This window comes from Sorex fumeus, unplaced genomic scaffold (assembly GCF_029834395.1).
Source record: "Sorex fumeus unplaced genomic scaffold, SorFum_2.1 ptg000009l, whole genome shotgun sequence".
Classification (NCBI taxonomy): Eukaryota; Metazoa; Chordata; class Mammalia; order Eulipotyphla; family Soricidae; genus Sorex; species Sorex fumeus.
This window is the reverse complement of record NW_026606066.1, coordinates 286,800-303,871: the sequence shown is the minus strand read 5'-3', so window position 1 is coordinate 303,871 and position 17,072 is coordinate 286,800. Positions and strand designations below refer to the sequence as shown.

The 17,072-nt window shown below is 55.3% G+C and overlaps 1 protein-coding gene across 1 annotated transcript in view; it reads right to left on the bottom strand.

Moving 5' to 3' along the window:
• Positions 1-501: 501 nt before the first annotated feature.
• The window catches only part of GLI2 (GLI family zinc finger 2), a 252,518-nt gene continuing 235,947 nt past the window's right edge, over positions 502-17,072 (bottom strand). The window contains exons 10-14 of the mRNA XM_056110240.1: positions 13,635-13,784; positions 8,529-8,693; positions 6,855-7,136; positions 5,236-5,560; positions 502-3,026 (exon numbers count right to left, since the gene is read on the bottom strand). Coding sequence (XP_055966215.1) covers positions 529-3,026; positions 5,236-5,560; positions 6,855-7,136; positions 8,529-8,693; positions 13,635-13,784 — 3,420 coding nt within the window. The 3' untranslated portion in view covers positions 502-528. The remainder of the gene's footprint in view (positions 3,027-5,235; positions 5,561-6,854; positions 7,137-8,528; positions 8,694-13,634; positions 13,785-17,072) is intronic.

Sequence of the window (17,072 nt, the reverse complement as noted above, 5' to 3'; positions counted from 1 at the left end):
ACATCCACAGCCTCAAGAATAAATGACGTGTCATAGAATTCGGGTGGGCCAGGGAGTGCCTTTTCCTCGTGCGAACTAGAGGCTTATCTTCCTGGATGGGAATATTCAGTATGGCTTTCAGATTCCAACCCCAATGTGGTTTCCTCTACCCTCTTTCCTCCTGGACTTGAAAAGCCCGTGGCCATGGTAATCCGTCATTAGGCAAATGACAGAGTCGAAGAAGCCAGAACCGAGTGGTCCCATAAACACCAAAGGCTGGGTCTCACCATGTAAACGAGTTTTTGTTTTTTGTTTTCATTCCTGCCCTTGCCTCTCTTGAACTTCTTTCAATGTTCAACATAAAAATAAAAATTAAAAAAAAAACCAAAGAGACAACTGGACAGGCTGCACATAAAGCTTCTCTGAACACATCTGTGCTCTGAACCAGTCGTTAGCAAAACTCCCTTAGACGCAGTGAATACTCATGTGGGGAAAATGGCGTTGGGCAATGCCGCTTTCCCCAGGGTCCACTGTGTGCAGGGCGGCGGCTTAAGTCATCAGATTCAAGAACTTGCTCTCCTCGGCCAGGCTGGTGAGCATGGAGCTCATGTCCCCGACGGCCATGTTGCTGATGCCCGTGGGGATGGACGGCAGGGTCAGGGAGTTCCGAGGGGTGGTGAGACGGGACGAGTTCTGGGAGAGGCTGTGGACGAGGCTGGGGCTCAGGGCGCCCGAGAGCAAGCTGGAGTGGTCTCCATCGTCCATGATGGCATCAAAATCGATCTGAGGGGCCTCCAGGAGCTGGGAGTCGACAGTGCTGGACACCTGGTTGACCCCAGGTGAAGGCAAGGGCTGGGGCTGGACACTGTCTGGGCAGGCCTGAGGTGGCTGGGGCCGCATGACCTGGCAGCCGGCCTGGTTCTCCAGGCTCCCATTCTGTTCATACATATGGATCTGGCCATAGTAATAGAGCATGCTGTGGTCCTGGGCCCCGCTTGTGTCCTGCTGGGGTAGCTGAGCGGGCAGGGATGCCATGGGGCCCACTGTTCCCTTGGGAACAGACTCTGCCAACTCCTGGTTTGCTGACACAGCTGCCATGCCATGGCCAGTGGCCCTGGCATAGGCCAACTGCTGCCCAGCACGCATCCCACGGTGTCGGCCAGCTGGGCTGGGCTCTGGGGGTGGCCGGGGTTGCACCAAGCCAAAGCCTGGTCCAGCCTGCCCTAGGGCGACCTGGTGGGACTCCATGAAGCCAGGCTGCTGAGCGGGCAGAAGGCTGGGGCTGGGGTGGTAACTCTCCTGGTTCATGGGGCCTGCCAGGTGATGGCTCTGCTGGGGGTAGCTCTGGGCTGGGTGAGTTGGGGGTAGCCCAGCCAGCGTGGAGTTGGGGACCCCAAGTTCCCGACAGCTGCTGCCCATCATGGTGGGATCCGGAGCAACTTCCATTTGCTGGGGGAGCCCTAGGGGGCCTGACTTGCCTGCCATATTGCTGCAGGAAGCTGGGAACTGGTTCAAGGCCCCGGCCACTGTACTGGGGCTCAGCTGGGGGTGAGCTTGACCCCCATAGGTGGTGTGGGGGCTCACAGTGGAGGTCAGGTTGGGACACTGATTAGGAGCCCCTGCCTGCCGCAGGGGCTGCAAATAATTGCCCCTGGTCGGGGTGCCGCTACAGGGCGCCAGGTGGGGCTGTGTGCTGTTCAGAGCTCCGGAGTGGGCGCCGTAGCCTGGGTACTGGCCCAGAGCCGCCTTGTGCGGCACCACGGCCAGGTTGCCCTGCGAAAAGGGTGGGGGCTTCGCCTGGCTGGGCATGGTGTCCATGGTGCCGGAGCTCACCTCATTCCATTGCACGGGCATGTTGCTTTTGTTCAGGCCGGAGGGGGTCCCGTAGCCCAGCTGCTGGCAGCCTCCTGCCATTCCCGGGGCCGAGGGCCCCATGTTGGAGTCTGCAGCCACCATCCTGCGCTGGCCATGCAAGCCCGGGCTGGGCATTTTGGGGTTCTCCGAGTAGCAGGTGCTTTCGGGGGCATAGAGGGGCGCGGCGCTCTCCTCCAGGGCGGCGCCGGCGGCCTGGGTCCTGATGTACTGCACCACGTCGTCGGGCAGCACCAGGTCATCGTCCGGCAGCAGGAGGTTGACCTCGGGGCCCGCGCCGTCCACCCCCGCGGCCATGGCCTCCATCACCACGTTCTCGCTGATGCTGGGAGGCCGCGGCGAGTAGGCGCCCCGTGCCAGGACACTGCCGCCGCCGCCGCCGTCGTGGCCGTGCAGGCGGAGAGCCCGGCGGTCAGCGGCGCAGGGCGGCAGCGCGGAGGACGAGGAGGAGGAGGAAGAGGAGGCGGCGGCGGCGACGGCCGAGGGGCTCACGTTGTGGGCGCTGTGGAAGCGCTGCACGCGCGGGGGTGCCAGGGCATCGGGCCGCCGCACCGGGTCGCTGGCCCTGCGCGCACCGCCGCCGCCGGGCACCTGGTGGGGAAAGGCGGGCGCCGGGCCCGCGTGCCCATAGGCCGGCCCGTCGCTGCCCCGTCGTGGCCCCAGCGGGCGCGGGCAGGCAGCGGCGGCAGCGGGCAGCGCGCGCTCGGGCGCGTCCAGCAGCGCCAGGCGCGTCCGCAGGCTCATGCGCTCCAGGCCGGGCAGCGGGGTGGGCGGCGGGCCGCCCGTGGCCGCCGCGTACTTGGCCCGCAGGCTGTACTGCTGCGCCGGTGTGAGATGCAGCAGCCCCGAGCCGCTGCACTGGCTGGCCTCGCTCGAGCGCCGCGACGCGTCGGTGGAGATGGGGTCGTACGAGTCGGCCGAGCTGGCGTTGTGCGCGCGCCCGGCGCCCAGCGGCGACGCTTCGCTGGAACGGCGGCTGCTGGAGCAGTACGGGGAGATGCCCGAGGAGCGGCGGCTCACCGTGTAGGCCGAGCTGACGGTGCTGGTGGAGCTGTCGCGGCGCTCCTGCAGCTGGCTCAGCACGGTCACCTCGCCCGCCGACAGCTCGGCCAGCCGCGCGCTGGGCAGCAGCCCCGCCGGCCCGCCGCCCCCGCCGAAGTTATCCAGGACGGAGCCTGCGGGGCAGGGGAGAAAAGGAGAGGTGTCAGTGCCAGTGGAGGGAGCATGGGGGTGCCAGGATGCTGCCTGCTCGGTGCACGCCTACCACGGGGAGGCCGAGGGTCCCCCAAGAGGGCCTGACCCAGAGGAATTTTGCAATAAAACTTTGGAGTGAATTTTATTCACTCAATTTTGGAATGAAAGGCGTGGAAGAGAGGCCGATTTCACCAGGGTACCTCAGACAGGTGGGAGGCGTCATCCATCCACCTGCCACCTAAGAACCCCTGCAGCCGCCAACGTGCAGAACACAGTGAGAAGTAAGTCGACGGGTTTAGTGATGACGGACTCCAGGCCTCAAAGGATAGGGGATGGGCCGGTCCTTCTCATCCACCCGGCCCCCTCCCTATGGGACCCTGAAGGTCATGCCCAGGGACTGCCTCCAGCGATTTAAGCTTTTTAATGGCCGTGATCCAGAGACACACAAAAGAATCTTGGAACTGAACAGTTTGCTGCAGAGATTTCTCCAGACTCTAATAATTATCTAAAATTTTAGAATTCCAGGAGCACGTGGCATCTCGTGCTATTCATAACAGGCAATACAAAATAAATTATCTAGCATCTGCCTTTTCAGCAGGATTGAGTGGTGGCGGGAAAATTCAAAATAATGGTGGTGGGAAGGTGTACTGGTGGTGGGACTGGGGTTGAAATATTGAATGGAATCCATTATTGTGAACCACTTTATGGAAAGAAATTAAACACATAAAAATACAAAAAAAAAGGTATGGAAGAAGAAACCAAGGAGCTTGACAAATAATGTAGGAGTCTGGGGCACCCACCCAGTGCGGCAGTGGCCATGTCTGGATGTCCATGTCTGGGTGTCCGTTCCCCACCCAGCTCATAGACAAAATGTCCCTCTCCCTAGCTGGGTGATGCAGAGATGCTGAGGAGGACCTGGCTCACAGCCTTCCTGCTTTCTGTCAGTCAGTGTGCCCCTGGATGGAATTGACTAAGCTGTCCTGACTGATCTCTCACGCCCTTTAGTGCTGACCCAGGTCGAAGGCTCTTCATACCCCTCTAAGTATCAACCATGGTGTCTTCCCCATCCCTACCAATAAGGTGGGGTGACTTTGTAGGTGACCTTTGCTGTTTTCTAGTCTAGACCATCTCTGCAGGAAGTTGAGGGTTGAAGGTTCTGGGGCCGAGTGTTCCTCTAAGGCTGGGGCACAGACCCTCCTCCAGGAGAGGTGGCTGGTGCGGCTCAGTACTAACCATGCTGGGACCTCAGGTCCTGTGTGGGAGGCAGCCTGGGGGCGGAGGGCACAGCTGTGTGTCTGGTGTCCAGCACTGAACTGGCCCTGGGTGAATGCCTGATTCAAGATTCCCAAGCCTGGTCAGCACTTCTGGAAAAGGACCACACGGCTGCTTGCTCTATGAAGTTCCCTGTGCGCTTCACCTGCTAAAAAGCTTTCTCCAGATGGGGGGTGGGAGGGATACTGGGACCCGTGGTGGTGGAAAATGGGCACTGGTGGAGGGACGGGTGTTTTATCATTGTACAATTGAAACCCAAGCACAAAATTTGTAAATCTACAACTGTACCTCATGGTGTTTCACTAACAAAATTTAAAAAAAACAAAAATGTAAATGATGGAGAATGGGCACTGGTGGAGGGATGGGTACTGGATCATTGTATAACTGAAACCCAAGCACAGAAATCTGTAAGTCTACAACTGTACCTCATGGTGTTTCACTAATAAAAATTAAAAAAATAAATAAATAAACTCTTTCTCCATCCTCCATAACCCTGTCCACCTGGAGCTCTGTCCCTGGTCCCCTGGACAGTCAGGTGCCTCCTGACTGCACTGATTGCTGCTCATTCCGAGGCAGCGTTCCTACTGCTGTCCTGGAAAGTGTCTGACTAATGACTGAAGGACCTACAGGGAAGTCTGAGGTGAGCAGATCCTGCCTGTCTTTGAAGGTGATGGAGATGCACCTTGTAGGCATTGAAAGAGCAAAGGGCTTTGAAGCCACACAGGCATGGGTTAAGTCCAGGCTCTGCGCTGATCCCAGTCAGGCCCGTGGCAGAGTGAAACGGGCTAGGTAGAGGGAAATCTGACATCCTGGGCATCTGATGAGAGGGCGCCTGGCACATGGGGTTGGGGCTATGCGAGGCTATGCTAGACAGGTTGTCTCTCTGTCTCCCTGACCTTCCCCAGAGCTCGCACTTACCACTGCCCGGGAGGGGCGGCAGCTTGGTGCTCCGGGCGTGTGGGGCCGGCCCGGTCCATGAGCAGGAATCCTTGAGCGATTTGAGCTTCTCCTTCTTGAGCTGCTCGAAGCGGTGCATGGCCGTCATGTGTTTGCGCAGCTGCAGGCCGCCCACGGCGGAGGCGGCATCAGTCCCTGGCGGGGTGTCATCCAGAGCACTCAGGTCTCCCAGGCTCCCGGGCCCCGTCCCCGGCATCTCCACGCCGCTGTCGTTGTTGGGGGCACCGCCCAGCGGAGAGGGTTCACTGCTGCAGGATGACTGCGCCCCGGGGCTGGACTGACACAGCTGTGCGGGAGCAGGCGACAGGGAGGATATTCAAAAGGTGCAGGCACCCGCCTGGCCCTGCCCCCAACCCTGCACAACCCAACACGGTACCCCCACCCGCCCAGCACAGGGGGCAAACCCCCATGCTTTGGGAGTACCACTTTTCTGCAGCATGCCTGTCTATCAGCTGGATCTGATCTGCGCCAGGGCGCGGGGTGAGACAGTGTGGACAGGCAGAGGGCCCCGGACACTGTTCACTCCCCTGACTTATGCTTCTAAGCTGTCCTGCCCCATCTGGCGGGAGGAGCAGTTAACACTGCCCAGAAAGCGCAGACATCCCTCCCCAGCCCTGACATGAGGGCCAGGACAAAGAGCACAGGGGCCAGCCAGCCCGCCCTCTGGGTCTGAGCACTCAGAACAACTCAGAAGCTGGGCTCTCTCCTGCCGTGGGAGCCCAGCAAGGCTCAACTCTCCCTCTTTCCCAAGTGGAATTGCCCCACACCTCCACACCGTTCCAGAAGTTTCCTCTGCTCCCACACAAGTTTCTCACAGTGACTCTCACTCCCTGTCCAGGTGGGTCCTCAGGCCCTGCCTGCTGCCCCAGGCAATGTAGGTGCCCGCGTGCGCTCTGGCACCTGGTGGCTTGATGCCTGTGCCTACGCCCCCCCCACCACCACTACCAAGCACCCACCATCTGTGGAGCCAACCCTCCCTCCTGGGTCCACAAGGGAACGAATAGAAAGGCCAGGCCCTCCCCAGCAGTATCCCTGGACAGGAGTCCCGGTGCCCCCTCACTCATGCCACCCCTCCCCCCAGCGGCCTCTCTGCTCACCTCAGTACCGTCTATCCTTAGGGGAGGTACAGTCGGGAGAAAGAGGTGGAGACAAAGAACAGGTGGTTAGAACGAGAGGCGGCAGGTGGCAGAGACGGAACAGAGGAAGGGAAGGAGCCTGGCAATTCTCGGTGTCAGTGGGGGGTGGGAGGCAGATGCCAGGAGTCATACCCTCTCCAGGACGACTGACCCCGCAGGGGCTAGCGGAAGTGACAGGCAGGTATCCCCGGGACCGTGACCCAGACCCATACAGTGGGATGTGGTACAAGCCAGGCTTTAGTGTGGCCAAAGGGGATACAGGGAGGGAAGTGGAACGGGTGAGAGGAGCATCACTGTGTGTGTGTGTGTGTGTGTGTGTGTGTGTGTGTGTGTGTGTGTGGCGGGGGAAGCCCTGAACCATGGCCTACAGCCATAACTGGGCTCTGGGTCCCGGCTGGAGCCCCTGGAGCGTGGCCTTGGGCTCTGCAGCCCAGCTCTGCTTACCCCGGCGCTCTCGGTCTTGATGGCTTTCACGTGTAGGCAGTCCTCCATGGCCTGGCCGCTGCTGCTGGCCTCAGTGCTCTCCTCAGAGCCCCGGCCGCCCGGCTCGGCACTCGCCTCGCTGTCCCCGTTCTCCTTAAGCAGTGGCGTGCGGAGGTGGACGTCATTGCGCTGCTTCTTGGTGACGTGAGCGTCCGGGCCGTGGACCGTCTTCACGTGCTTCCGGAGAGAGCTGGGGTCCGTGTAGCGCTTGGTGCAGCCCGGGATCTTGCAGATGTAGGGTTTCTGCGGGGAGAACCAGGCCAGAGCTGTGAGCACGAAGAGAGACTCCGGCAGAAGCGCTCTTGTTGGACAGAGCCCGGCTGGCCCACGGGAAGGTGCTTAACCCATCTGTGCTCTTTGCAAGGAGAAGAGCATGTCAGCCCCCGTCTTGCTACAGCGCGGCCTCGCCTGCCACCTCTGCAGGCAGGTAAGCTCATGGCTAAGGGAGGGAGTGCTTGCCCTAAGCTGGGGACACAGATCTGAGGTTCTGGAGGGCACGGCCCACATAAGGCCCACTGTGGTCACTCTGCACCTGCCCTGTGACAAGGCGCTGGGGATTTTGATCCTGGTTGCTCATGTATCTCTTTTTCCAGATCTGTGAGAGAAAACATGAGTGCCTCCATCTCTGCAGGGGAAATGCAGGCTCAGAGATGGCCAAGCAGCTGGCTCCAAGTTTCCCAGGACTGGATTGAAAACTCAGGCTCAACCTCTCTCTCTCTCTCTCTCTCTCTCTCTCTCTCAACACACACACACACACACACACACACAAACACACACACGTACCCTGTCCACACATGCCCCTATACACTCAAATGCGCACACATGGTATACACACATGTCCATACACATCTTACACACATACAGCCATGTGTCTACACATATAAAAACCCATGCACTTGCATACACATTCTTGTAAACACACATACAATACACATACACCCTGCTCCCGTCTACATACCTATACATTTTTGTAAACAAAATATGCAAAACATGTAGACCCTGCATCCACCCATACTCCTATACCTCATACATGATTATGCTCAGATGCACGCAGATACTATACCTGTATGTCCACGTACAGACACATCCCTACACACACAGTCAGGTGCATGCCCACATACATACACACATCCATGCACGGACATACACAATTCTTGTACACACTCACACCCATTCCCACATCTCAATCCAAGGCTGGCTGTCTCCCAGGAATTGGAGAGGTCAGATGCCTTTGAGAATACCTCTAACTTCTTACAAGGATTGAAGCGAAATGCTTCAGTGTGCGGCAAAACGTAACTTAGTTTTTCAAAACATTCTTTTGTTGTCTACCTGCATGACAGGAATTGAGGAGATGTGGCAGACACCACAGGCTCCTCCCTCCATGGCCTCCCTGGACTCATCTGCCTGGCCAGGAGCACTGGTTCTCTGTGGGGAGGCTGCTGGGGGCAACCTAGGGCTATAGCAAGTCCAGACTGCACAGCAGAAGCAGCAGCGCTGGAACCCAGGTGGCGGGGACAGACCTATGTGTGCTGAGCTCCAAAGCGTGGGGCCCTTGGCCCCCAATGCCTACATGCCTACAGTGCTCTCGAGCAGCTGTATCAGGGGCCCCATGCACGCCTCGGCCATGGCTGGTACCTCGTTGGAGTGGGTGCGGTTCTGGTGCTTGGCGCGGTCCGATGCGTTGGAGAAGGCCTTGTTGCAACCCTCGTGCTCGCACACGTATGGCTTTTCCCCAGTGTGGGACCGCAGGTGTGTCTTCAGGTTCTCCAGGCGGGAGTAGGCCTTCGAGCAGCCCTCAAACTGTGGACGGGCAGGTTAGGTCAGTGTGGGCACCTTGGCCCAGCGGAAGAGGCCCAGCTGCTGTCTCCTCCCATGCCCCACATCCCTTCCATTCTGCGTTGACCAGGAGAATGGATGGGAACAAAAACGGTATAACCCTTGGTATGACCCTTCCTTTCAGGTTATACCAACAGCCTGTGGCCATGGGAGAATGGTGGCGGGGGGGATGAGGGGGGAAGCACTAGATCAAAGAGGAAAAGGCAAACCTTTGTTCTGACCAGGGAGAGCCACCCACCCTCCAGGTGAGAGTGGGTAGGTACTTGGTTACATGGGGCTAACCCGGGCTCAATTTCTTGCACCCCATATGGTCCCCTGAGCACTGCCAGGAGAGATCCCAGAGTTCAGAGCCAGGAGTAAGCCCTAAGCTCTGCTGGGTGTGGCTCCAAAACCAAAAAACAATTTTGTTTTGATTTTGGGTCAGACCCAGAGGTGCTCAAGAGATTACTCCTATCTCAGACTCAGGAATTACTCCTAGCGGTGCTTGGAGGACCGTATAGGATGCCGGGGATCCAACCTGGGTTGGCCACATGCAAGGCAAGCGTTCTCCTCACTGTGCTATCACTCCACAAACCACTCCCCCCCCCCCAAAAAAAAAGAAAAACCAATTTTGAGCTGGGGGAGGTCTCCCAAGAGGATCTCAGGAGGTTCAGGGCCCTCATGGAGACTCTGTTACCCAGGCCAGAAGTTCAATGTAAGAGCCCAGGGATGAAGGGCAGGCAGGTGGCAGTGTCAGGAACCACAGAGACCCCCTGAAGGTACTTGGAAGCTTCCAGGGCTGCACCTGGTGATGTTGGGTTGCATTGAGCTTCTGGTTTAAACTGGGGTCCCTTACATGCAAGGAAGGTACCCTGCCTGCACTGTCTCCTTTTGAGAGCTTTGCAGTTCAGCTCTGCATATGTCTTAAATAAAAAACTGAGACTACATCAAGATTCTTTTCCATGCTCTGCACATAAGAACCAGCAGCATACCCGAGAATCTCCCTGCATCATGAAAGGCTCTTTTGAAAATAGTAATTTCAACTGTTTCCCAAGGCTACTACCTCACAGGGACTTTCCCGTGCACTAAAATTTGCCACAGATAAAGCCCAGAGGTCACCCTTGCTTCGTTCTGGCCACTCAGTGAGGCCACCAACTTCTTCCTGGGGTGGAGCTTGGCCCAGGCTGTCTCTCCGGCTTTTACCTTCCCGCACCCTGGCCTGGCTCCCTACCCTGCCATCTTTTAGGTCATCTCCTCTGAGAGCCTGTCTCTGATATTCTTAATCATCCTGTTCTACCCTTCTCTCCCCCCGCACGCTCCCTGACACAGTTTATAATGAGCTTGATCATTTTGTTCTCTGGCCTTCCCACGAGGGTACCAGCTCCCCGAGAGGGCTTATCTGCTAGGTCTCATCAGCGCCGATGTTCCTACTTGACCAAAGAAGCATTTCTGTAGAGGAAGGGAGGAAGGAAGGAAAGAACAGGGAGAAAGGCAGCGAGCAAGGGAGGGAGGACGGTGGGAAGAAGGAAGCAGGGAGGAGTCTCATACCTGTTCCAGATACCATGCCCTTCCCCCCCCCTCCCGCCAGCACCAAGCTAGGAGCACGGCTGGGTGTGACCCAAAAACTGAAAGAAAAAGAAGCTGGAGAGAGGGATCAGGAGTCTAAGGACAGACTTTGCATGTGGGAGGCCCAGATCCACCCTCGGCACTGCATGGTCTCTGAAAACCACCAGAAGCAACACTTGAGCACAGCCAGATGCAGCCCTTAAGCTGCGTTGGGTGTGGTTGCCAGAGCGAACGGAAACCCCAAAACCAAACACAACAAACAAACCCCTATACACTTATAAACTGAAAACCTTTAAGAATGAAGCACAGATATAAGTCTTTGTGAACTTAGGTTTGTTGTGTTTGGGTTGGGGCTGGAGTGATAGCACAGCAAGTAGGGCGTTTGCTTTGCATGCAGCCCACCCAGGTTCGATTCCTCCATCCCTCTTGTCCCTCTCGTCCCTCTCAGAGAGTCCGGCAGAGCTTGGCAAGCTCCCAGTGGCATATTCAATATGCCAAAAACAGTAACAAGTCTCACAATGGTGATGTTACTGGTGCCCGGTCGAGCAAATCGATGAACAACGGGAGGACAGTGCTACAGAACTTGGGGTAGGCGATTAGACACAACACCAGAATCACAAGCAATCAAACACTGGACTTCAAAGTGAAAAACTCTTGTGCTTGAAAGCAAACTTAAGGAAAAGAAAGAAAGTCCACAGAATTGGAAAAAAATATTGTAAGTCACACAAGGATCTAGGAGATCATCTGTGATGCAACAATAGAAGATGATGAAATATTGGGACTTTGGTGGTGGGCAGTGTGGTAACATGTGAAATTCTGCCCTTCAAACATAGTCTTCTTGGTTTGATCCCCAGCACCAAGGTGGTTCTCTGAGCATTGCTGGGAGTGATCCACCAGCTGATAGAGCCAATGGTAGCTACAAAGCATTGCTGGGTGTGACTCCAAAACCCAAAAGAAAAGCAAATAAGCTCATAAATAGTATTACCTCAATAAAAAGAAGAGATTAGGAAAATAGCTCAAAGGGCTGGAGAGGCAGGCCCAAAAACCAAAAGAGAAAAGTAGATAAATAACTCAAGTTAAAACAGGCTAAATATTTGGGTAGACTTTTCCCCAAAGATCTACAGTTGACCAGTCAGCATGTGAGGAGATGCACACAATCTGTCACTCAGGAAACGCAAAGCCAAGCTAATGAGGAGACACCGCTCCAAGCCCACGAGGACGACTGGAATCAAAAGAAAAGAACTGCACAGACTGGCAGGAAGTGGAGGAATCTCAACCCTCATCGAGAGCTGCTGGGAACGTGAAATGGTACAGCTATCTAGACAACAGCTAGGAAGACTCTCAGAAAGTGAAATGTCAAGTTAAACTATTTGACTCTCCCATCTCCCACCCTTGGGGGTCCTGGCTGCCACGCCCACGGACTGAATCCGGGTGTCACTTAAGCGCATTAACGGCCATGATCCGGAGACTCACAAATGAATCTCAGACCTGAGCAGCTCACTGCAGAGATGCCTCTAGACCCTATTTAAAATTTTAGAATTTGAGGAGCTCACGAACACAAAAGTGGCTGTGCAACACCTATGCTATTCATAACAAGCAATACAAAATAAATTATCTAGCATCTGCCTGTGGGGCAGGCTTGAGTGGTGGTGGGAAAATTTGAAATAATGGTGGTTGGAAGGTGTAATGGTAGTGGGATTGGTGTTGAAATATTGAACGTAATCCATTACTGTGAACAACTATATGAAAATAAAATTAAAACAAAGTAAACCATTTGACCCATCAATTCCCCCTCTAAGAGTATAAGAGAGAGTCAAAACCACATTCAGGGCCGGAGCAACAGTATAGCAGGTAGGGCGCTTGCCCTGCATGCAGCTGAACCAGGTTTGATCCTCAGCAACCCCATATAGTCCCCTGAGCCCATCAGGAATGAGCCCTGAGTTTAGAGCCAGGCATCAGCCCTGAGCACTGCTGGGTGTGGTCTCTCCCAAAATATGCTCCCTCCTCCCAACCAGAAAAGAAAAAAACAACCAAAACCCATATTCATACAGAAACTCCTACTCAAATATTTGCATGCTAGGAACCCTTTAATAACCTCAAGGTGAAAACAATGCAAATATACACCTACTAATAGGTGGGTCCAGGATAACCCAGGAATGATTCCTACAATGCTGTGGGCCTTATTCATGAAAAGAAATGTTCACAAGAAGCAGCTGCAGGACACTGGCTGTCATGGACCTTCTTCCCTTCCAAAGACAGCGATGTCAGTGCATGAAAGCAAGACCTCTCCAGTTATGGCCATACATCATGCTTCTTTGGACGAGACTGGAGAAAGGTCCTACCTTTGTTTTCAATTAAAAAAAATTTTTTGTGGGGCTGGAGAGAGAGCACAGTGGGTAGGGCATTTGCCTTGCATGTGGTCCACACGGGTTCAATTTCTAGCATCCCATATGGTCCCCCGAGCACAGCCAGGAGTAATTCCTGAGTGCAGAGCCAGGAGTGACCCCTGGTCATTGCCGGGTGTGACCCAAAAAGCAATAATAATATATATATTTTTGTTTTGTCTCTTTGGATCACAGTCAGGAATGACGCCTGACAGAATCTGGGGGACCATAAGGGATGCTGGGGATCGAGCCAGGTTGAACATGTGTAAGGCAAATGCCCTTCCCGCTATTACCTATCTTCCTTCCTTCCTTCCTTCCTTCCTTCCTTCCTTCCTTCCTCCCTCCCTCCCTCCCTCCCTCCCTCCCTCCCTTCCCTTCCTTCCTTCCCTCCCTCCCTCCTTCCTTCCCTCATTCCTTCCCTCCCTCCCTCCTTCCTTCCTTCCTTCCTTCCTTCCCTCATTCCTTCCCTCCCTCCCTCCTTCCTTCCTTCCTTCCCTCCCTCCTTCCATCTCCTCCCTCCCACCTTCCTTCCTTCCTTCCTTCCTTCCTTCCTCCCTCCCTCCCTCCCTCCCTCCCTTCCTTCCAAGGTGATTGCTCTAATCCATGGTTGCGTCACCTGTCAACTTATCTCTGTACAGGTGAGGTGACAGTCTGCAGGGGCCTATGTAGCCAGCCTACTGCTCTGCTGGGATCACCCAGTTACAAGCAAACTATGGGGGTAGACCTGGGCTCTGAGGATCCCAGTCACAAAGTTACCAACAGGTACATAAACCATGAGAGCATCATTTGGGACGACCTGAGCTGCAGGCAGATAGGATCTGCAGGATGGAAGGCAAGCCTGGAAGGCCCCTCCCGTGGCTAGGACAACACATAGGTTTGACCGGGGTCAGCCATAAGCCATGCCAACCACGTCGCGTGGCCAGTGGACCGGTATTTCCAAGGCTGCTGCGAGGGCGGGTCACGCATGGGCACTCACCGTGCACTTGTGGGGCTTCTCGCCCGTGTGCCGGCGCATGTGCACCACCAGCATGTACTGGGCCTTGAAGGGCTTCTGCTCCCGCGTGCAGGCCTGCCAGCGGCACACGAACTCCTTCTTCTCCCCGTGGATGTGCTCGTTGTTGATATGCTACAGGAACAGAACCAGGAGGGGAAATAGGTTCAGTCGGTCATCCCTGAAAGCCCCATAGATCCATGGAGATGATAGATCCATAGAATGAAGGCCCCATAGATCCACAGATCGCCCCAACTCCTCATCCATCCCTTTCTAAGGACCACACCTGTGATGTACTGAGCTGACCTGTCACCCACAGACCCCACCTGCCACATACACACCCCTATCACCATGTATAAGGCCAGCCCTCACATGCTCAGGAATTATTAGCTGACAGGAAATGAAACTCTACTGCATGCTATTTATCTAGATGGCTTTTTCCAATTAGTCATCCGAATGAGAGATGTTCACTGGTTTTCAGGTGTCCTGCCTGAACCCCCCTTCCCTATCAGGCTCTGGCCTATGGGGCACTCTTGGGTAAGACACATGCTCTCAGGCTGCAAACAGTAGGCACTGATTAACTGCAGCAGGGCAGACACTCCCGGGTTGGGGTGGGGTGCACGATCAGCTTCTCCTGAGGTCGCATCTAGTTCCAGGGACTTGCTAATCAATATAAATGTATCCTGGTCTTTCTTGTCCAGAGGCCCTGGCAATGTGGGGCTGCCTTGTGGCAGGAGGTCTGAAGTGGTAAGTGGACTGCACGGTCCTCTGAGTCAGTGTAGCATACTCTACCTGTGTGCAGACTTTGAGTACTGGGGTGGGGGCAAGCCCAGGCAGGTTGGGTGGGGGGTTACAACCTCCGAGCTCAGCAGTGAGGTCTGTGGGGAACTCCAGAACCTCTACGTCCTTAATCTTTTGGGTTGCGTATCTGAGTGGGGTGTGGAAGGGGTACTAGTCCCACACACACTTTGGGTCTCTGCAGCACCCTTGTGTCCTGGCCCTGGGCTGGTTCTGCTGACCTCCCCATGAAGAATGGGGGGACAGCATACTTGAGTCACAGAGGGGTGTTCCCTCACCCTGGCAGTCCTACCCGCCTTCTCCTCTGTTCTCAGCTCCCTCTACTGCCCCTTTCACTACCTAGAGGCCAGAGGGTCCCAAACTTATCTGTCCCACTGTCCCCTTTGCTGAAACAAGTTGCTCAAAGCCACTCCTGAATCGAGCTTTCTAAAGCAAATCAAAAGAAAGCACAGCAAATCGTACCCGTGTCTATTACTGCCCCCCCTCCCCCTGATTATTCCAGGGTCCATCCTGTTGGGAGGATACAGTATCACCCACTTTGGGAAATAATGACTTAGGAATGTAGCAGCCACCAGACCCCATACATGCAGCTCTTGAATCTTTAACCTGGGGCTGCCCCAACTCACTGGCTGGGTGTGCAGAGTATCTACTGGCTTCAAATCTGAAACAGGGTAGAGGATACGCATCTCAATTTTGTCTTACTCTGACTACATGCTGAAACGATCTTTTACGTCTACAGGGGTAAATGGATCGTATTGCTGAAATTAACCTCGCCTGGTTCATACACCCTGAAATGTGTTCCTGTCCAGGGCATGAGCCTGGCATCTGTGGCTGATGGTCTTTCCTTGCTGTGCTCGTTCTTGACGGCCCTAGATTTTTTTCCATCGTGCCGGAGAGCAAGCAACAGGACCTGCTCTCATGAATACAGATGCCTGCACTGGATCAAGTAAAACCGCCTGTGCTTTGAACTTCCAGGGAAATCTTATCATATTAGCCTCACTTTCCATTTTTAAAGCCATTCGCCTGATAAAAATGCTTCCCGACAATGTCTTTCATTTTTTCCCCTTATTGGTTTACTTAGCCAGAGATTGTTAATAATTGACTGGGGGCTTTAGCTCGCTGGGGTGCCCACTGCTGTCTGTCTTCCTGGAGAGCGGAAAGAAGGCTGGGAGGAGGGTTGGGAACGCACACACAAAACTTCTCTCTGGGACCCTGGGGCGATGGTCCCCATGCTACAAGGCCAGCCCTGGGCTCGGGCGAGAGCCTGCAGCTGAAAGCTTCCTTCCCATGGCTCTGCCTTTATCAGCAGAATCCCCTCTTTACTCGTGTGGCCGATGCCCCATCTCTGAGCACATCCTCGTTGGCACCCTTTCGCCTGGGCGCTCTCCTGGCCCCGGAGGCTGGCTCCTCGCTCCTTTAATCTAATCTTATCTGTCCTGCAACCCACAGATCACCACCCACCCGCCCCATTCCCCCTGTAGGAAGGGACTTGTTTCTGGAAAGACTCATTCAAATGAGTCTGAATTCCAGCAGCAGCTATGAGATAAGACTTGCTTCACAGCGTCTCTGTCAGGTACAGATCAGTTTGCTGGACTGTGCCAGTGGCTCGAGTGAGAGTCTGAGGAGAAACACCCACCCGTGAAAGAAACCCAGAGTGCTGGGAATGATGTCACAGGGGGGCAGGAAATGGTACGGGCTGAGTTTCAGCGCTGCTGTGTGTGCGTCTGATCTAAATCTTCAATTCAAGTGCTTTTCTGATGGAGAAGAGAAGCACTCAGGGCTGGGAGTGGGGAGGGGGAGGAAGAGTACGGAGTGGGGAGGGGAGGAGGGGGAGCTGGAGGAGGATGTGGAGCGGAGGAGGGAGGAAGAAGAGAGGAAGGGGGAGAAGAAGGGAAGGAGGGAGGAGGAAGTTGAGGAGGGGGTACCATGTATGGAAAGTAGTTTTCCTTTTTTCTTTCTTTTGATTTTTGAGCTACTTCTGGTTCTCTGCTGATCCCTGGGGATTGAACTCAGGCTTCCTGCACGCAAAGCAACTGCAGGTCAGCCAGCTGAGCCCTCTCTCTCCGGCCCGGCCCCCAATAAGTGTTTTTTTTTTGGTATTGTGCTCGATCTTCACTTCCACGTGGTTCTAACTTGCCAATTTTCTTCCACACTCAGTGGTATTGAGGGCTTATGCTGGCTCTGAACTCAGGGATCACCCCTGGCAGTGCTCGGGGGGACCTATGGGATGCGGGGATCGAGCCTGGGTCAGCTGCATGCAAGGCAACACTGTCCTGCCTGCTGGACTGTCACTCTGGTCCCTTTATCCCCAGGTGGGGAGGACTTTGCCTCCCTCCACAGGCCAAGACCTGAGGTTCAGAGGAACTCATCTGCTCAGAACAAAACGGCTGGGTTTCAAGTCAGGCGTCTCCCATGCCGAGTTCCTGTTCCTACAGCTCCCACTGCACAGAGCCCCTGGGTGCCACTGTGTGGGTGCTGTGCGGACAGAGGGGCGAGAGGCTCTTCTGGTGAAGTGCCCTTCCGGCTCTCAGGGCCTTTTCTGATCTCTGGACCTATCAGGCCCCGGGATTCTGAGGCAGCTCGTTCCAACGTGGGCGCAAACAGCCATTCATCCCTGTCTTCCCT